General features: G+C 41.8%; 1 protein-coding gene across 1 annotated transcript in view; it reads right to left on the reverse strand.

The window, feature by feature from the left end:
- Positions 1-19,912, reverse strand: part of HAS2 (hyaluronan synthase 2) — a 28,498-nt gene extending 8,586 nt beyond the window's left edge. The window contains exons 1-2 of the mRNA XM_007445586.1: positions 19,349-19,912; positions 5,926-6,552 (exon numbers count right to left, since the gene is read on the reverse strand). Of these exons, the coding sequence (XP_007445648.1) occupies positions 5,926-6,552 (627 nt within the window). The 5' untranslated portion in view covers positions 19,349-19,912. The remainder of the gene's footprint in view (positions 1-5,925; positions 6,553-19,348) is intronic.
- Between the last annotated feature and the right edge of the window lie 1,511 nt (positions 19,913-21,423).

The raw sequence follows: 21,423 nt of genomic DNA on the forward strand, positions 1-21,423 counted from the left end.
AAGTCAGCCCGAATTTTAAAATTCACCGATAGTTATTTACTGGCAAACACAAGATTGTGCTAACCCCCAGAACTCCTAACAGTACAATGCCAGAGTAAACACACTACTGAAATGAAAAGAAAGCACTATGCAAAACCTTGGAATCAGACAGACCTGAGTCCCAATCCACAATTGACCAGTTATATTCCCTTGGACTAGCTTTGTAACCTTAAACTCCTTACCTCACCTTTCTAAGTCTCCATCTCTCAGGTGAAAAATATGGATAAGCACATCCACCTCATAAGTTTGCTGTAATGGAGAATTAACTAGATAATGTATGTATAGCACTTACAAGGGCTAGCTCATAGTAAATGCTCAATAAAAGGAAGACATATATACTAAGAAGTGATAATCAAAACCAGAGGCACAAACTAAGAACACTAGTCCAATGAGGGAAGGGGTCCTTCTTATCTGTACTGTAAATAAACCATGACTCGCTCAGAGAGCAAAAACTAATGCCTTGTCCAACGCCCAACAAATTTAAATTAAACAAGCTGGACTATTGAGCAGGCAATATAAAAATCCTTAGATTGGGCTGTCTACTGGGGGAAAAGATTAGAGAGCAGTTTATGGCAGACTATGAGTGGCAAAAACAAAATCATAAAATGTAAGAATTTTAGGACTAAAAAGACTTTTTGAAATTAATCAGTGAAACCATTCCAGGAAAAAATAAATGCCCTCAAAGAAAAATACAGAAGCTTTTTTGGGGGAGAGGGATGGGGGATAGGGAAGATGATTCTCTCATAGTAATTTTGTTTATGGTATAAGACCTCAAATCTAGCCAATAAAAAGCCTCTAAATCATAAAAACCTAAACAATTTGGCCCTTATTTGTTGCTCTTTTTAAAAGGAATTGGGAAGATATATACCTCTCTTGTTAGAATGTGTTACCCAAATTGTTATAAAGTGACATTTGCCTTCAGGCAACCTAGAATCTTTTTAAGACATTAAGGAGTCATTTGGTTTTTCTCTTTTCTTTTTCAGGAAGGCTTATACACGAGTAATAGTTGTAGGTGTAAAGCAAAGGTGACAAGCCAGCTGGAAAAATGAGAAACCAAATGCTGTCACCTCTAGGCTTAAGCCAGGAAACACCCTTATTCCAAATGGTTGGAATCCTCATTCTAAAGAAAGGAATCAGGAAATCACATAATGGTTGCCTTAAATCAGGGTTTACATTCAAGAACCCAACTTTGAGGGAAAGTGTAGATTAAAGATGAAAAGAAAATTCTAATGCTATACTCCCTTTTGTGTTGTTGTTGTTGTTTGTTGTTTTTGTTTGTTTGATCCCAATCTTGAAAAGCATAGATATGTTGCTAGAAAGAAATCTAGACAGTCCTAAGTTAGAGTCTTTATAGCTAAAAGTGATCTCAGAAATCATCTCTCCTATCAGTTGAGGCCCGTAGCAAGTAAACAGTTAAATCAAGAATTCAGATTTCCCCATTCTTATTTCAATGTGCTCAATTTCATCCTCTAAGATGAAGGATACAAAGTCACATTAACCTTCTCAACATGACCCTTCAGAAATTTTCAGAAAATAGGAACCAATCAAATGTTATACACAGTCAATCCTCATTATGCACGGTAGTTATGTTCTACAAAGCTTCCATGAACAGTGAGTTAGCAAATACTAAAAAACCGCTTCTAGTGGACATATAGAGTTACGTTCCTCAAAGTCTCTGGTCATGGCATTTTTGTCTAGTGATCAATACATAACCTTGTTGTATTTGTGCTTACTTGTTTATTTGTGTCACCTTATTTAATATGTATTGTTGATTCATTAACAGTGAACTCATGTCCAGCAGCATTGTAACTCATGCCTGAACAAAGTTCATCTAACAAACCTATTTTCTCCATAAGGCAATTATAGCCTTCTTGTGTTACAATCACTAGACAACATTTCAACACTACACTTGGGGTCCATTTTAAACAGCTACCTCAGCAAACAAAAGCACAAAAATATGAAAAACATGATATTAAATAGACTAAAGAAGCTACTTGTTTACGGTATAAAAGGTAAAACAAAAAGGCAAAGCATAATCTTGTGTGACCTCAGCTGGGAACATGCACATCAGATGACTCACTTTTTTTTGCCATTCTGCACATGTCTGCAAATGATCACAAAAGCACTGCAACTACTGATTTTCGGGTAATAAATACATTTTAGTCAGTAGGTTAACTTGGAAATACAGAATCCATGAATAATAAGGGTCAACTCTACTATTATGAATGATTTAGTCTTACTTTCCTTCTGCTCAAAGAATCTTGGATAGCTATGGTACTGCCAGATTAAATTAATAATAAAATTGCTTCCTATAATCTTCCCTTTTAGAAAATGTTCATACTTATTGTATAACTTTTACCTGGGAAATTCTTAATACACACATCAGACGATACTGTTTTTTTCCTTTGTTATATAGACTGGTGGCCACTTATGTGGAAATATCAATGTTCAGTGAAAAGAGATATGAATAAAGCAATTACCTAATCTAGATATCAAAAGGCACTTTAAAAGTCTTCTGATATTGTTAAGTAAAAAATACAGAAAAGTAAACATGATATAATCTCAAAAGTGTTTTTAAAATAAGGAAAAATAGAAGAGTATATGCTGGAAAGTATTGAATTTGATAATCTATGTATGGGTCATGTATTCGCTTCAGATGATTTTTTTAAATGTAAGTATAGTTGATTTACTATGTTTCATGTGTACAGCAAAGTGATTCAGTTATACATACATACATATCTATTCTTTTTCAGGTTCTTTTCCATTATAGATTATTACAAGATATTGAATGTAGTTCCCTACGCTATACAGTAGCTCTTTATTATCTATTTTATAGATAGTAGTGTGTATCTGTTAATCCCAAATTCCTAATTTATCTTTCCCCTCTCTGCTGCAGATTATTTTAATTTTGCTCACTGCACTTTTCTACATCTTTGAAAAAGTTTCTCCAGAAAATACTTTGATTCAAAATTAAGAAAATCTTCCTCATTCACCTCCTTATTTCTCATTCCCTGTATCTGATTTTCTCACTTTATTCTCCTTCTTCTGCTTTTCTGTCTTCTCTATCTCTGGAAGCAGCCACTAGCATCATAGATGAATTTCCTACCATGCTGGCTTCGACTTAAACAAAAGCTTCCCTCCATGTTCTATGTCAGCATTTATTATTTGAGAGGCTACAAGGCTGAAAGAGTAATTACTATAGAAGACTAGAGATGAGAGGGGAGAGATATAAGAGGTGGTGATGGAGAAAGGCTTGCTCTGAAAGAGACCAGAGGGAACCAACCCAGAAGGCTCAGGAGTGCAGGTAGAAAGGTTAACCTTGAGATAGGAGGTGAGGTGGGGTACCCTTGAAACTGTAAGCAGAAGAGAGTCGGACCTTGACAGCCTTCACAGCCTGTACTTTTGCTGTTCTCTTCTGTAGAAGGCAAGATCATCTGTTTGTAGTTAAGCAGGGAGGAGTTTGGGTAAGGCCCTAGGAGCGTGATGAAGATCTAAAATAACAGATGCGAGAGAAATAAGCAAGACATCTATTCAAGATCAAGTGAAAAGAGTGCTGACTAGTGCTGAGGATCCAGCTGCAACTGGAAACCAATCATTCTGGCCATCTCTCTGCACAGTTAAACAGTGTTCTCTAGCCAGGTTAGCAAGTATGAGCAGATGGTCAATTTCTTCCCCTAGCCCCCATCCTCTCTTGTGTATTAGCACCTGAACTTTGCTTCCTTCCATCCCTAACCAACTTGAACTCCACATTCAATCACTTGTAATATTCAGGAGCCAATATCCTCAAACCCCTCCCTCTTTGTCTTTCTGTGGCTTCTGCTCTGCAACTCTTGGACCCTGGGTCCGTCAGAAGGAAGGATGAGAGTACTATATTAGATTGAACTTTATGCAATTTCTGTTTTTACAGGGCATAGATGACGCATGGCAGGAGAGTATTTACTAGTTTCAGGATGCCAAAAGGTTTTTTATCCCTGTTTGAGTGCTCTGAATGGACTGGAAGTCTCAAGCAGATTTGGGGCCCAGTTAATAGCTGCTGCTAGGGTCAGTCTATCTGGAGGCTTCAGCCTGAAGGAAGGAAAGTTCTCAAGCCTGATGAGGGCACTAGCAAAAAGCCTACTCTGAAATTTCATATTTTGTATTAGTTTTTCCTGGACAGGCACAAGTCAAGTTGTCAAGGATAAAAACAAAATTCCAAACAAGATGTTGGGAGAAGGGGCTTTGGGAGAAGCAGGTTAAAAAGAAAAGAAGAAAAATCTCACAATAATGTCATGATTAGAAAGGACAAATGTAAATTGTTTTAACTAGAATTAAAGGCAAAACATCAAAACAGATGTTTTCTCATTTTAGGCCCAGAGCTTCATTCTTCAAATCCTCTGTAAGTTCCCTAGCCATTCCTTATTTAAAAGTTTCATTTTATCCTCTCATCTGGGCCTGAAGTTGCAATAGGTAAATATGTAAAAATGTCTTGATTTAACTAAAACAGCCTTATTTGTGAAAGTTCTAGAAATTAGGAGACACTTGGGGTTGAAACTCTAATCAACTCCCTTTTATGCAGATGGTATGAACTGAAGAAATACCTCAAAATTCTTCAGATATTAGCTAAATTAACAACATGTTAATTAGCAATTGACATGTAGTATAGTTTTCAAGTAAGGACAAGGTAATCATATAAGAAATAATACTTTAACAGCAAACGCTTTAATAATATTAACAATGTCATTATCAACAACTTTCGCTAAGCCCCTTTGGATACGTAATTTGAAATAATTTTCTCAAATCCCTTGTGAGATTGGTTCCTTCTAATCAGGTAACTGAGGTTTGGGAGGTGGTCTGGCTCAAGGTCAACCAGCTACAAATTGTTAATTAGAACCTCAGTCAACTGACATTGAAGCCAGTGGCCACTGCCATCCCATTACACAGAGAGACACACTGGGCATCACTTTGGGTTGATAAACACATGATGGATCTTCCAAAAACAAGGATTTCACATTTAAGAAAAGAGGAAAAGTGTCCGGATGGGTATTTGAAGCCAGAGATATTTCTTCTTTCTCAGTACCATCATGAATAAAATCTAACTAAAATATCTGCACAGAAGTACAGCTAGAAAACTCACAGGTACCCTATTAATGTTGCAAAGAAGAAACTTTCAGTGAGAACTAGAAGAGGAGAAACCGTAGAATTAGCAGTCAGGGAACTAATGACAGACACAGCCTGTCTAATTTTCATGCAGGCAAACACCATCACAAACGCTTTCAAAGGTCAAGTTGCAGGGAGTGAGGTAATGCTGTTTGGGGAGTGAAATAAACATGACTTAGATTTTGTTCTGGGAAGGTTGTTTTTTTGCTTTTGTTTTCCTTTTCCCTTTTCTTTTTCTATGTGTTTCAGTTTTGAATTCCTACACTTTTAAATCAAAATTGTTTTCATCGCCCCCATTTTGCCTAGTCTCTGTGAAAAATATTTTATAGCTTTCCCTTGGTCCTGCAGATTTTCTCAAGCTCCTTCTGCTGGAGCAGACACTATTTTCTTACAACGCTAGAGATTTTAAGAGTGTGGAAAATGAGGTTGGAATTGATTTGGCAGAACCAAGGGGGCAGAGAAGGTAAGGGAGAGGAAAAGAAGGAAGGAAGGGTCTCATGTTCAAAATAATCTTGATTTCCAACCAATAACACTGCACAAGCTAAGCATTTTCATAGATAGTTTTAACCGTTTTACAAGATTTTTTTTCTCTCTCTTTCAGAATGTGCTTTCAACAGTCATGCTGTTTTCGGATGAACTGAAAGAAGCACTGTGTCCAGAAGGGACAAGGATGGACTACAGCATATGACTGGAGAGATACAAAAGATGCTTTATTTAAATGTGTTTGTCCTGGCAGATGCGGAAACCTACCTGTACATAATCCACACTTCGTCCCAGTGCTCTGAAAGCCGTGTACATGACTTCTCTTTTTCCACCCCATTTTTGCATGATGCAAATACTCTTGTTGGACAAGACCAACTGGGTGACATGTTGTGAGCTTTCTTTATGTGACTCATCCGTCTCACCAGGACCTTTCACGTGAAAGTTGTTTTTCCAGATATAAGTGGCTGATTTATCCCTGCCCATGACTTCGCTGAAGATGTCCATCATATAAAGGTCATCTTCCGAGTTTCCATCTATGACCATAACAACTTTAATTCCAGGGTAGGTTAGCCTTTTCACAGATTGCAAACATTTCCGTAAGTAGTCTGGATCTTCTTGATACGCAGCAATGCAAAGAGCAACAGTTTTGTTCAACTTAATGGGGGTTTCTAGAGATTTTTTCATTTTTCGGTGCTCCAAAAAGGCAAACAGGCTTTGGATGATGAGGTGTGATGCTAAAAAGGCACCATATAGTCCAAAAGAGAAATAGTAATTATCTGTTTGGATAAATTGGTAGCCAACAATATAAGCAGCTGTGATTCCAAGGAGTAGAGAAACTCCAAAAAGTGTGGTTCCAATTATTCTCAGGATACATAGAAACCTCTCACAATGCATCTGTAAAATAATCACATGATATACTTGGTTAGCCACTCTTGTCCCATACTTGTTATATACATGGTATCACAGGGAGAGCATTGGACTAGAAGCATTCCGGGTGTTCTAACCTTGAGTTTCTCACTTAACTAGTTGTATGACTTTCTGCATCTCAGTTTGCTCATCTGCAAAACAGGGATAAGGATGCCTCTCTGCATACCTCAGAGAACTCTTTCAAACATCAAATGAGAGGATGATGCAGTGTACTATTGAAAACCGTAATGCACATATGCATTATTTTTAGTACGTTAGATCATTTGTCTAAGGATGCACTCTATGTATGTGGTCATAGCTAAGCATAAAATCTAAATATTTTAGTGAGCCAGGCACTCTTTCTTCTTGTGCCATCGTGTTCCCTCACCCCAATACTGACCAGTGAAAAATCTACAGGTTTTGCTAAATTTCTTGTGTGTAGTTTTTTTTTTTTAATACATTTATTTATTTTATTTATTTATTTTTGGCTGTGTTGGGTCTTCGTTGCTGCGCACGGGCTTTCTCTACTTGTGGCTCACGGGCTCTAGAGCGCCAGCTCAGTAGTCGTGGCGCACAGGCTTAGGTGCTCTGTGGCATGTGGGATCTTCCCGGACCAGGGCTCGAACCCGTGTCCCCTGCACTGGCAGGCGGATTCTTAACCACTGCGCCACCAGGGAAGTCCCTCTCATGTGTAGTTTTATCTCATCTCCAGTGGAAATCCCTCAGCTCACACCTTGCCCATGCAGCTAGCCAAGGTTGAACGTAAGGATACGTGGATTCTATCCTTCTAGGTCTTCCATCAACTAGCTGTGTGACTTCGAGCCAGTTGCTTTTCCTCTCTGGGCCTTAGTCTTTAAAAATCTGTTAAATGAGGGCATTTAGACTCAATTATTTCCCAAGTCTCTGTTACCATTAAAATTTCTTTATGCATAGACATCCTACACAGACATTTATCAAAGCCCCTGAAATTCTGTATTACATTTCTTTGTTCAAATGGCTGTCTCCCTCATCCACTATTAATACCAGCTGGTTCGAACCTGGTGATCAGAAACTTTACTGGAATATAGTAAGAGCACAATAAATGTTTGCAGAAATAAATCATACAATTAGAGAAGAAATAGCATCATGCTTAATTTCAACAGGTAAATTTTCTTTTGTCTTAAGAGCTTTAACACATTAGACCTAAAAACACATTCCAGTTCTTAATAATATACAATTTTGTACACATCCCTAGCCTTTGTGAATCTCCTGAAATATTTTGAACTAGAGTACAGGAGGATCATATATTTCGTATTTCTCAAAGCATCTCCAATTATGAGCATAGAAGAGGTGCTTGGTAGACCTTTAAAATTTGTTTCTTTTTGGTTTCCTAGACCCAGTTCCAACATGTGGAGGAGAGAGGGTTTCCTACACATGTCACAAACAATGCTGTGGACACCTGCTGGGTGCCTGACAATTCAATGTTGATATCATATGCCTGACAGAATCAGATTCCACAGGTTAAGAGTTCAGCCCTACAAGACTGCCCCCCACAAACACCCACACTTCAGATGCCAGTTGCAAGCCCAGGTTGTTACCTGTAATTACGATAAACTGGGTAAAAATCAGAGGTTCACAAGATCCCCTCATGTGTTCAATTAATTTGCTAGAAGGAACTCACAGAACCAGGAAACCTGTTCACTCATTAGATTACTGGTTTATTATAAAAGGATGTAACTCAGGAACAGCCAGATGCACAGGGCAAGGTATGGGGAAAGGGCGTGGAGTTCCAGGCCCCACTCTCCCCAAATCTCCACATGTTCATCGATCCATAAGCTCTCTGAACCCTCTCCTTTGGGGTTTTTAGAGACTCCATTACATAGGCATGATTGATTATATCATTGACCATTGGCAACTGAACTCAATCTCCAGCCTGTCTTCCCTCCTCAATGGTCTGGGCAGGGAAATGGAAGTTCCAACCCTCTAATCATGTTTGGCTCTACTGGCAGCCAGCCTCAACCAGATGCATTCCAAAAGTCACCTCATGAGCATAACGAAAGACATCTCTAAATTTGCAAGTAACTCCAATTTAATCTTTTCCCTTAATTCAACTAATTTTTGAAAGCTAAGTAAATTTATTTTCAAAGTTACTTTGGGCTAAGCAATTACCTCTGCAAAATTTCTTATTGGATATGCTATTTATATTTTCCTATTCCACATTAAGACTTAAAATTGAATGTTGAGGGCTTCTCTGGTGGCGCAGTGGTTGAGAGTCCGCCTGCCGATGCAGGGGACGCGGGTTCGTGCCCCGGTCCGGGAAGATCCCACATGCCGCGGAGCGGCTGGGCCCGTGAGCCACGGCCGCTGAGCCTGCGCGTCCGGAGCCTGTGCTCCGCAACGGGAGAGGCCACAACAGTGAGAGGCCCGCATACCGCAAAAAAAAAAAAAAAAAAAAAAAAAAAATTGAATGTTGACATAAAACCTATTAACATCTTGGTTTACTAGCTGTGTGACCATCACATCACTCAGCTCCAAGTGCCACCATTCACATTCTAGCCCCTGTGATCATCACTGAGGTGGTCCTGAGTGGATATGCATTACACTTTAGGGTAGCTTACTGTGACTGCTCACCAATTGTGTTTCCACTCCTTCTGAGCAGACTGCTTGATGTGGCCATGGCATTCCAGCCTTTGTTAATCTGAGACGTGCCACTTCCAATAGGGCTTTTAAGGGGGGAGAATGGGCCTCCTGCAATATCTCTTTTCCCTCCACAGTCTTGATGTACATATCAACAGGTCCTAAGGGATTGCAGAGCCCAAAGACAGAGGGAGCTTGGTCCTTGAACTGCCACATGGAAGTTAGCCAGCCACCAATGCCACCAATCAGGTATACCTGCCTTGGACTCTTATGTTAACAAGAAATAATTTTTGAGTTTGTTTTTGTTTGTGTGCCCATTACTCATTTTGGGTTTAGTTTCCCAAACTCATTACAATCTAAGTAATGCAGAGCAGGCTGGAGACCAGGGTTTGAGCTTGTGGACATTATTTTTCTTTGTGAAATGGAGATGATGGTACTTGTCAACAACCCTTCACAGGGCTACAGTGAGGAGCAAAATCAAAGTGTTTGTGAAACTGTTTTTAAAAAATCAGAAACACAATACAAAGTATCAGCTAACATGGAAGCTAAAAAAACAAAGCAAAACAAAAACCAAATGTGCGTTCCACTTTTAGCACGTATATAGGATTTCATAGAATGCAACAAGTACCCTGATAAAGGTAATCACAACACAAATGGAAAGTTCAAGCTGCTGGGCAATGGTGAAATGCTCAGTTTTCAGTGAAAGGCAAGAGAGCACAGCATCCCTTGTTAATTAAAACTGCTGATCGGATGCTGAAAACTCACAAAGTGTACATGAACTAATGCCTAAAGGTTCTGGGAGCACCAGACTAGGAACTTGTCTTTTCCAAGACATGAGTCATTCTCCCAAGAGTGAAAAATTTCAAGGCGACTAAAACTCTCTGCCTGGGCGAAGCTTAAAAGTGTGTTCTGCTTGTGTTTCAAATCAGCATAGCCAGCAAGAGAACCGCCTGCCATCCTTTTCCATTATTCACATTTTCCTTGCTTTTATCAGCACGTGTGGACGCAGAGAGTGTTCGCATAGCATCTGCTGGCCACTGCTGAAGTGGGAACACCCTCTTACATCATAGGAGTCTACAGAATGTCCTTTTTCAGCCTGGGAAAAGTTGCTAGTAAACTGCAGCAACAGAACCTTTCTGTTTCTGCAAGGTATCGCGTTGTTGCCTAGCACGACACATGTAGCATCTCAGTACAGGCCAAAGGGTTAAAGAGCCAGCTGCATTGAGGGAATAGATTGATCTCAGGGACTGACGCACAGGATGTTTCTTTATAATTTCAGAGATATGGGCACCATATGTGTGAGACTTTCTGAGACAATCCCCAATTCAAATACTCTGTTCCATAAGCAAACCCTCCTTCTCAGACATATGGTTTATTCCTAAATTGGAAAATATGGTTAGTTTCACCCTAGATCATTTGCTGATAGAAGACTTGGAAATCTACCTCCCATAAAGAGTGAAAATATAAAACTTGGATTTTTTTTGCCCAGGATTAGACTTTAGTTTATTAATTGATTTTTAAGTTGCTCTTGGACTTGATACCAATTATTCACCAAGGACTAGTCTTCACAGAATTCTAGGCCAAACCAAGTGTTAAAGGATAGCTTGGTGCACCTTAATGTAAACTCCACAAAATCAACAGATTATATATATATTTTTTTCACTAATGTGCCCCAGGGACATGGAACATTGCCTGGGTTATGGTTGGTATTCAGGAAATATTTGCTGAATGATAGATGTGACTTTATTCCTAAATATCATCATTGGCATCATTGTTATGTCAGCTAACTTTCTTTCATCATTTACTAGGCAACAGGCATTTAAGCAAGTTTTGCTTACTTGAATAGCAAAATCCTATTTAATTTTAATAACTTTAGGTGATAAATATACTGTTAATCTCATGTTACAATTCACATATGCATATGACGAGGCAACCAAGACTGAGTATTTAGGTAACTTACTCCGAATCACACAACCAGGAATAGGGTTCACATGGTGGCATAATGCCAGGTGACTAGACTGTCCTCAGTAAATAAATATTGGCTGAACAGATTTGAACCTTCATGACAAAATAGTCAACACCCTTTTGTTTCTGATTAATAAACATTTTGTGTAAGGAAAGATTAGAAAAGAACGTTGAAAACTGTTTTCCTGCTGTAATGGAAAAATGGATATCATGTACTCAGGTACAGATACAACACCAGCCAGTACTCAGAGAAGATTGCTGGGGTCCTATACCTTCTACGTGCATACAGTCAAAAGGGACCTGGAATGATGTTGTCCAAAAGGGAGCTGGCTGGTGGTTCCACCTACATGGCAGCAGTGATGCTCTTAATGCCAACAGTCAAAATCCTGTTTAACCATAAGACAGGCGCTTCGGTTTCCATTGGTTTCATCTGTAGAGCGGATATAAGCCTTGCTGTTTGCTCATATACCCCAAGTGGGACTCTTATAGGTCATTGGGCATCAGAGCCTTTTCCTCCCCTTTCACCTTCCTTGTATTAACCAGACAGCAAGTGGCAAATGAGAGAGAATACCAGCTGCTCTCACCGCCCTAGTGCAGTGGTGAGAACTGAGTTCTCCCAGCTTTCATTAAGGGGGCCTTCTGTTTCGGATCAGGGAGAAGCTAAAGTGAATTCAAATGAGTCAAGTCAGTATCTAGGATAAAGGCTGCAGACATTAGGCCAAGTGATACCTCTTCTGAGAGGCCCTAGCTTACCACTCCTTCCGAAGTGTCTCCTCCAGTAAATCAACTATACTCCAAAAGAAATTTTTTTTTAATAAAAGGAAACATTAAAAAAAAAAAAAAGACTCCTCCACCCTGCCCTCTCTTCACTCCCTGTCACTCTCTCCTCTGACCCTGTTTGATTTTCTACGTTACACTAGGAACACTCTTTGGCCATAGGGACTTGCGTATCTCAATTAACTGTGTATTCCTGTATCATAAAACAAGGTGTGGCACATAGTAGGTACTCAATAAACACTTTTTTTTTTTTTTTTTTTTTTTGGCGGTACGCGGGCCTCTCATTGCTGTGACCTCTCCCGTTGTGGAGCACAGGCTCCGGACGCGCCGGCTCAGCGGCCATGGCTCACGGGCCCAGCCACTCCACGGTATGTGGGAACTTCCCGGACCGGGGCACGAACCCGTGTCCCCCTGCATCGGCAGGTGGGCTCTCAACCACTGCGCCACCAGGGAAGCCCAATAAACACATTTTAAATAAGTGAGTAAATCACGTGGACCCACGTTGTCAATGCAGACTGACAGAGTACAGGGCCCTCCTCTATCTTTGCTGCAGGGGCAATGAATATGCTGAGCCCTTAAGGGTATCCTTCATCCAGCAGGTTTTTTCGTTCTTTTAAAACCAGTTCTATGATTTCTTGCCCAGCTACTTAAAGGTCATGATTGTAGAGGGTACCAGACAGGCTCTACAAGACCTTTGGGTAACACACTTTAAAAAGGCAAATGGGGACTTCCCTTCCCTGGTGGCGCAGTGGTTGAGAGTCCGCCTGCCAATGCAGGGGACACGGGTTCGTGCCCTGGTCTGGGAGGATCCGCGGAGCGGCTGGGCCCGTGAGGCATGGCTGCTGAGCCTGCGCTCTGCAACCGGAGAGGCCACAACAGTCAGAGGCCTGCGTACCGCCCAAAAAAAAAAAAAAAAAAAAAAAAAGGCAAATTGTCCCTAACAGCATTTCCTGAAATTATAAGTTGTAGTCTGAGCACTCTTATGAGTTCAGGGGTCAAGTTTGGAGCATGAGGGATAATGAGATCATCTTTTTTTCCATTTAAACTCTAGCTGTCTTACAATATTTATTGTCCATTAATCTACACTCCACTTTGTGTTTAGTGCTAATGACTTGTGAGTGTGTGTGTATGTGTGTGTTTGGGTGTACACACCCACATATATTGGCCTCTGGAACCAGACTGAGTTGGAATAGACTCCTGACTATCTTTTAATGGTTTCTTTTAAAGATTGGGTAAAACCTCGAACAAGCTACATAATACTTGTCATCTTCAGTTTCTTCATCTAAAATGGAACTAGTCATATGGACTTCACCTAATTATGAGATTAAAAGATGGAGCTCATTTAAATACCTAAAAAGAAATCATCAGCAGAGCTCAGTGATGTCAGCTCTCTGCGGTTTACTATCCTGCCAGTACCTACCTAATCCGCCTGACTCTCCTTCCCTTTAAGCTGTTGTTTGTAAGTTAACAAGGGGTAACTCTGGCATAATGGAAAGAATAACAGGGCAGGGAAGAAATGGAGTCAAGCCCAAGTTCTGCCTCATATTAACCATCCAACTTTAAACAAACCACTTGAGGGGTCTATGAATGAGATCCACGTGTCCTTGGACAATTAATATCCCTGAACATCAAATATTTGGGGGTATAATTCAATTTGTTCATTTTAATGATTTTAACCAGGGCTGAGTGTCTAGAATAAGGATGGATGCAGGCTGCACTGTGGGCAGGTCTCCTCATAGTCACCTGAACAAGGGTGAATACAAAGAGCAAACTGATATTGGGATCTACTCTCTGGGCCTCATTTCCTCATCTGCAAAATGGGAATGATACCTTTTGCAGGCTTACTGTAACCAGGTAAGGAATACATATATTTATTGCAGCTTTAATGGGATATTAATGGCTTCAATATCTTAACATAAAGGAACAGTTACTCTTGCACAAGTAACACTTGCACTTTCTATTTCTGCGAGGTATCTCGTTGTTGCCTAGTATCACAGTACAAAGGGATAAAAGCCACATTTAGAGTAAGCTTTACTGAGGGAATAGATTGATCTCAGGACTGACACGCAAAATCTAATAAAGACAAGATCAATGTCCTTTTACTTGTAGCCAATATTTAAACAGACAAAAGCACAAAGGACAACAGGAGATATTTTTTTAAATGTTTGTTTAGTGAATGCATGGCTCAAGATCACATCTAATATATATAAATAGCAGAAATGGTTTTAGAACACAGGTTTTCTTTACTCTTAAACTGGTGTCGTGTGGGAGGAGGGGGAAATAGGCCTCAAGTCATGTAGAATGATTAGAATTAGGAATATTTACTTAAGCAGGTGACACTAGCAAGGCATATGGAAATGAACTTCTTTGTAACAAGACATATTCTGCTTGTGGCCATTTGCCTGCTAGCAGTGGATTAGAAAGCACGGTGAGCAAAAGATTAAAAAGCAGTGGTTCCCAAATGTTGATGTACATCCAAATCACCAGGGCATCTGTAAATATTACTGATGTGAGGCTCCTGAGACATTCTGAGTTAATTGGCATGGGGGGCTACAAGGGCATCAGGAGTTTTTAAATCTCCTTAAGTAATTCTAATTGTGACAAAGTTTGGCAATCACTGGGTTAAAGTCTATGAAAACTTTCATGATCTCATTTGCATTGTTATACATCCCTCAGGTATATTGCCTTGCTACTATCCTCAACTAGAAATCCTAAGAGAAGTACCCAAATGAAGCCTCCCAGCAGTCTACACGTTAGAGCACGTGAGCCTCCCCTTCTCCCTGTCTGACCTCCTCTCCCTCTCTGGCTTTGAAGCTGGCCTTTGTCTTTCCAGTCCCACTGCACTTACTCTAGCAGAGACCTGGACCAGAGCTTGCAGGGTTAGGCAATACACCTTTCAAAGACCTTGTCACCTGAGCTGTCTCTGGATCCAGAACTTTACGTTTCAGATTTCTCTTCATTTGCACCAGCTGTATTGATCAAAGACTTTCTAAGATGTCCATTCTCCCAACTGCCCTATTGGTTCCTGAATTTTGCCATCCTAAACTTCATCCTAAAGTCCACTGTGGCAAAGGGGGAATTACAGGAAGACTTGGCATGGAATCCTAGTTCTACATGGATCCTCCATTAGCTCTTGGACACTATCGCTACACACCATTTCCTATGTAGCCATATGTACCACAGTGCCAAGTCTCTACATGAAACCTTCGCTGATCTCTCTCAATCAGATGTGTTTTCTCCTCAGTTTGAACCCCCATAAAACTTGACTAACCCAGCTGCAGTATAGTCCAGCTCAAGGGTGTTATATTCAAGAATTCCTGTATTAAATTTCATCCACTCTCCTTACTAACACTGTGACTTTCAGTGGGTTGCTTTACCTTTCTGAGGCAAGGTTCCTTTTTTTCATAAAGTTTTCTTTGGTGGGCAGGAGGGACACTAGATATAATGTATGTCAAGGATCTACTTCAATGCCTGATACGTATTAGACATGTGATAAATAGTAGCTATTATTTTACTTCTTTTTGGGCCAGATTGCATTTTGCCTTATACTATGGTTATTTAAAAACTTCTTTCAGGGACTTCCCTGGTGGCGCAGTGATTAAGAATCCGCCTGCCAATGCAGGGGACATGGGTTCAAGCCCTGGTCCGGGAAGATCCCACATGCCACAGAGCAACTAAGCCCGTGCACCACAACTCCTGAGCCCGCGCTCTAGAGCCTGCGTGCCACAACTACTGAGCCTGAGCTCTTGAGCCCGCGAGCCACAACTACTGAAGCCCGCGCGCCTAGAGCCCGTGCTCCGCAACAAGAGAAGCCACCGCAATGAGAAGCCCGCGCACCGCAACGAAGAGTAGCCCCCGCTCACCGCAACTAGAGAAAGCCCACATGCAGCAACAAAGACCCAACACAGCCAAAAATAAAAAAAATAAAAAAAAAACTAAACTTCTCTGAGTATGCTTTTTCTATGATGAATTCGATTTAGATATGCACTACATCTTGTTCATTTTTAAATAAACTGCAGTACAGATTACGCTTTTAAGAGACATTCATTTCTAAATATTTTATTATTTAAATTGAAAAATATTTGAGTTTGACCTTGTATTTATTTTGACTCATATATCAGTGACATTTTTTTAGATTGTAAGGCAGTATATATATAAACTCCACATGTTATAGCTAACATTAAGTTATAGGTAACATTCAAAATATTATTGAATTTAAGGTATATGCAGTGGGATGATACTAAGTCTAAGCAGATTGCTGCTACATAGGAAAGGATTAAAACCAAATTGGGGTGATGGAAATGATTTTCCTGCAGGGAGCTGTCCCCCCATTCAGCTGTCCTAGCACTGCCACTGGTTCTGTCCTTACAGCCTCTTCGTGGAACACAGCTTGGATATGCATGGATAAAAAGAGAACCCAGAAAGGGACAATGGGGTTCATGCTCTATTCGGCAATTACATTAACTCATAGCTCCCACATTGTATAAAACTCAAGAAGTTAGTAATGTAACATGCTACTTGTTCTTAGATTAAAAATATAACTGTGTAATATAGCTTTGCTAAAGGGGATCTCCCCATTAATCCATAGATAAGGCCTTTCTTCACAGTGCCAATGATAGAAAATAAATGAATCAGCGACTGGCATGAATTTAACAATTCAAGAAATATTTCTTCAAAATAAACTTAGCTGATAAGGAAATCATAGGCAAAAAAATATTTATGAAATTCAACATCGTGGGACTATTCTACAGACTTAACATTAATGATTAGTTTCAATATGACTTACTTTCTAGTAAGTCTGTTACTCATTTGTTGCACAATTCTCGTTTTCCAGGAAGGTAGCTGACTAAACGTTTTGTGGAGAGTGACATTCAAATTTGATGCTAGTCACTGATTTAAGACCTTGAATTCTTATAAACACCATAGCTTTCTCTGATAAGAAAGGATTCAGTTCTAGGTACAAGTAATTCCGGTAATTTGCATGTCAGCACTTCTCCAATAAGCTTTTCTGTTCACCCAACTCAGATGTTATATAAATAAGAGACAGAAAACAGGAGAAATGATATCCTCATTATAATGCTCTAATCCAGAAATGTCTCAGAATTTTGAATTATTAGCCCAATATTGCTTAATGCATACACAACTATACATACTAAAATTTGTACTTCGAAGAGTTAAACTTTATTGAAAATTTAAAAGAATAGCCAAAATATTAGGAAAACCTTTGGTGGGATATGATAAGTATTAAAAAAAAAGAGGCAGTATTTCAGCTGCCTGAGTAATCTTATTTAGCTTCTAGAGTAATGCAGTGAAAACTAATGTAATGAATGATTCAATTTGCACAAATTGGAATGAAAGGGGAAAAAAAAGTTTAGAAGTGAAGAGTTCTTTTCCAACCGATTCTGTCACATTTTCAATTGTATCTACAAATAGTTTGAGGGGCATAACTATTCGTTCTACCCAATTCTATATAAATACACATTTCAATTTTGAGCCTTTCATCATTGGCATGTTTGAATGTGTGCTGACCTTTACAATATTTTGTTAAAATGACCTTTTCAAAAAATCACAATCCTGTTTTAAACCTTCAGAGGTACATTATCCTATGCCTTCACTACAATAAGAAATCTGCCGGAAAAAAAAAAGCCTTGAAATCTACAATGGGCGGTTAAGTTGTTCGCCTTATCTGTCGCTTCCCTTTTCCAGCAATGTTCAACTACCGACTTCCTTGGCTTTACTCTAAGGCTGAGCTGAAAGTGTATATATACTCAGGCCTCAAGTTGGGGAAGCCCTCGGTCGCCAATCAGGACTTCCCGACCTATTGCGTCACACCTCCCCCCTAGGTGTGACGTCAAAGGCAATCCCAGGCCAGTCACGTGGGTTGGAGTAGTGTAGCCTTCCTGGGCAGCTGTTCGGGAGACACCCGGCAGCAATGGCCCCCAAGGGTGTGGAACCGGGCAGGGAGGAGCCAGCAGAGCTCCTACACCCACCTCCTGGGAGCAGGGCTGTAGCAGCTCACTCCACCCAGAGGCGCGTGGGGTTGGTGACTCCCAAGTACTTAGCGCGGGCGTCCGGGGGATGGAGGGAGCGGCCGCGGGAAGCTGGCACCTAAGGCTGTGTAATAGGACCCAGGTCTTGAAAACCCTCCTCCCCAGGCACCGCCTCTCAGCTCCCAGCCTCTCTTTCCAGCCTTAATTATCCCTTCAGAGCCACTTCCCCTCGGCTGCGTATCCTCAGCCTGAGGAAAAGCCTCTAGCCTCCCAGTCCTCGCTCTCACACAGACCCTCCTTTCAGACCCACCCTCCGGTTCACAGGGACCCATTTTGTAGCCCTCGCTCGAGCTGGGCGGGAACCTCCGTGACGAATTCCGCCCAAGGTGTTGATTATCCATCCCAACCTAGCCTCTGGCTCGCCTCCCACCTTCACCCCGGCTCCCACAGCCCATCCCCCACCCGGGGCTGGGCGCTCGGGAAGGCACCCCCAAATCCCCACCCGACTGTGTCCCGCGCTGCAGCTGCGGAAAGAGGCGCCAGCGTGCTCGTTGCCACGTCGGAATTGGCTCCCGGGACGCTGCAGCTGCTTGCGCGCAGCACGCGGTCCCCGCGCACGCCCTGCCCTCGCGGGCAGGCGGGCAGCCCTGCAGCCGGGAGGAGGGATGCGCGCCTCCTCTCGCTCGGGTCTCCGAGTGCCACTGCTTGGGTCAGGGACCCCAGACCGTAGTATGGCTTCTGGAGCCGGGCTGGGCCCGGACAAACCCACAGTGACACTTTAATGGGGTGCAGGGAGTGCAAAGGAGGGGAGGTCAGGGGAAGACGGGGAGTGGCCGAACGAGGCCGGTAGCTTGCGAGGAAGTGGCGAAGGACCCTCCTTCTCTGGGGCCAGAGCTGGGACCCAGGATCGCTTTAACCCTTTGCATTCCAAGTAAGAAACAGGCTTCCCACTTGGAAAACGCGCTAGGCTGTCCAGGGCTTTCCTTCCCACAGAGAGTGTGTGGGAAAAAAAGAAGAGAAGTGATGGGAATAAGGGGGAAGGGGGAGGCTGCGCGGAATGCATTTTCCATACACAGTGGAAATTCTTGTTTTTTAACTCGTGAGCCCCTCTGCAGTTCGGGAAGATGCGGAATGGAAAAGTACATCCCGGGACTTGCAGCCTTTCCCAGGCAAAGAGGTTACCTGTGTTGCAGAAAGGCAGCGGATTTCTGGCGAGCGCCGCAGGGATGGGAGAAGACAGAGGAAATGTTGCTAAGCCTGACAGTGATCTGAAATATCCCCTGATTTGCAGTCTGTTGGAAATTTTCAGACCTCAAACTTTTCTGTCGAAAACTGACTTAAATTTGTTTTTAACTCTTAACGTGGATAATGTCTTCCCTCTCCCTGGCCTATTCGAGGACCCTCAGCGTTCACCAAATCGCGCCAGTGTAACGTACCTTGTTCAGCTCTTGGTCATAAAGTTGTCCTCAGCCTGTCTGTGTGGTCCCGGAGGGTCGGTGGCGGGCAGTTTCCAAAACTGAGGTAATAGGAGATCAGATGAATTTGAGACGACCGGCCAAAAAAAATAAAAAATTTAAAAACAACATTTAAAAAGGATGGGGGAGTCTTAAATGCTTAGGTCTCCCTCACTTTAAAAAAATCACTACTATTTTTTAATATTTCCGTTGCACTTCAATCTTCTAATTCTTAAAAAAAATGTTATCTGTGCTTTGAAAATAAATTAACTTTATTTTATTTTATGCTCTAGTTCCCCCTCCCCTAATATCGGAAAGTCTCTTCTTCGTATTAAAAAAAAAAAAAAAAAAAAAAAAAAAAAAAAAGCCTGGTGAAAACGCAGCAGAACCCAGGAAGCTTAGAATCGGGAGAAAGTCTTTGGCTGGGGCTGGTTCAAGTCCCTGGTTCAATGGGCTGCTGGAAGCCAGGACTGGGTAATTCTTTCCAGACGTCTTGACTTCTCCTTCCTCGCGGTTGTTGCCTTTCTGCCTCCTCCAACTTAAGGGGGTCTTAACAAGTGAGCTGGTGGGTGTTTTAATAGGGCGGAGGAGGGAGTGGGGGGTGAGGGGAGTGGAGAAGGGAGGTGCGGACTGGGGAACCCGGAGGGGAGGGAACTGGGAGCGCGGGCGGGCGGGAGACGGGGAGGGAGAGAGGGAGAGAGAAATTGGCCATTCAAAGCTCTCTCTGAGCTAGCGACCGGTTCTAAACGCCAATGAATTCAATTAACTTGATTGCAAACGTGTGCAGAGAAATGTTGTGCACACATGCTGGCCACCACCTGATTCCCTCCTTTCCTCCAGCAGTGGAGCCGGGAGGCCGCGCTGTGTAGACTGACTCCTCTGAGCTACGAGGATTCCCACTTCGCGATGCCCTGCCAGTTCTGTTTAAGTAATTTGCTTTAAGACCAAATGGTGCCCTTAGGCTAAGTAACTGCCCTGGGGAGAGAGAGCTGGGAGGTGTGTGTGCGTGTGTGCGTGTGTGTGTGTGTATACACCTGGAGCCTCCGAAAGCCGGCTGAAACTCTAAAAGATCCGTGACTGCCCTACCACTTGTTAACCCTTTCTTCCCACCAACTCAAAAGTTTCTGAGCTGATGTCTAGTGTCAAAAGTCCCTTTCACATGGAAGTTTCGCTTTGGGTGAGCGAAAAAAATAATTGTATTTTTTCTTAACCTGGTCCCCTAACATTAAAATACGCCAACAGCGAGCTTTATGAAGAAAATAAAACAAAATAAAAACCGTCCTCTAGAGGACTCCAAAATAGCACCCTTAAAAAAAAGCTATTTTAAGGGAATGTCTTAAGTGACTTTTGCTTCTCGCGAACCTTTTAAAAAGATAACGAGTCAAAATACTTATTTTTGCTTCGTAATGGTCTTTTCTCATCTTTTTTCCAGTGACCCAAGGCTGGGAGTTAATTTTCTCTGTTCCTTTTTCCCCCTTTATTTCTCTTTGGTCCTCGCCAGCAAGCCTCCTGATGACTTCAAATGGACAGTAGGTGGCACTGTTTAGGAAAAAATGAAAGGGAGCTTACAAATTAACTATTTCGGTTTTTGGAGATTTCCTGGAAGTTACTATAGGATAAAAGAGATTTCTTTTCTTTTCTTTCTTTTTTCTTTTTTCTTTTCCTCCAAGGTTCCTCTGAGGAGTGGACTTCCTTCGAACTTGACTAGGCCTTGAAAACTGAGTTCTTGCTCCTTATCATGTATCTGCTACAATAATGAACAAGTCAAAACAGAAAAGTCAGTAAACTGGGAGCGATGCTTTTCAACACGTCTCACAGGATGTGGTGTAGGGGGCTGTGATTAGAGGTCAAGAATTTTACTACAACACCAGGTGTCAGCCCGTCCCCAGGGACCAACATGCAAAGTACTACGGTTTCCGACGCCCCCCACCTTCACCCCACCTCCACCCCCTCACCTCCACCCTACCTCCGCCCCATCACCTCAACCCTACCTCCAACCCCTCAGCTCTACCCTACCTCCACCCCATCACCTCCACCCTACCTCCAACCCCTCAGCT

Source organism: Lipotes vexillifer, unplaced genomic scaffold, assembly GCF_000442215.2.
Source record: "Lipotes vexillifer unplaced genomic scaffold, Lipotes_vexillifer_v1.1 scaffold855, whole genome shotgun sequence".
Lineage (NCBI taxonomy): Eukaryota > Metazoa > Chordata > Mammalia > Artiodactyla > Lipotidae > Lipotes > Lipotes vexillifer.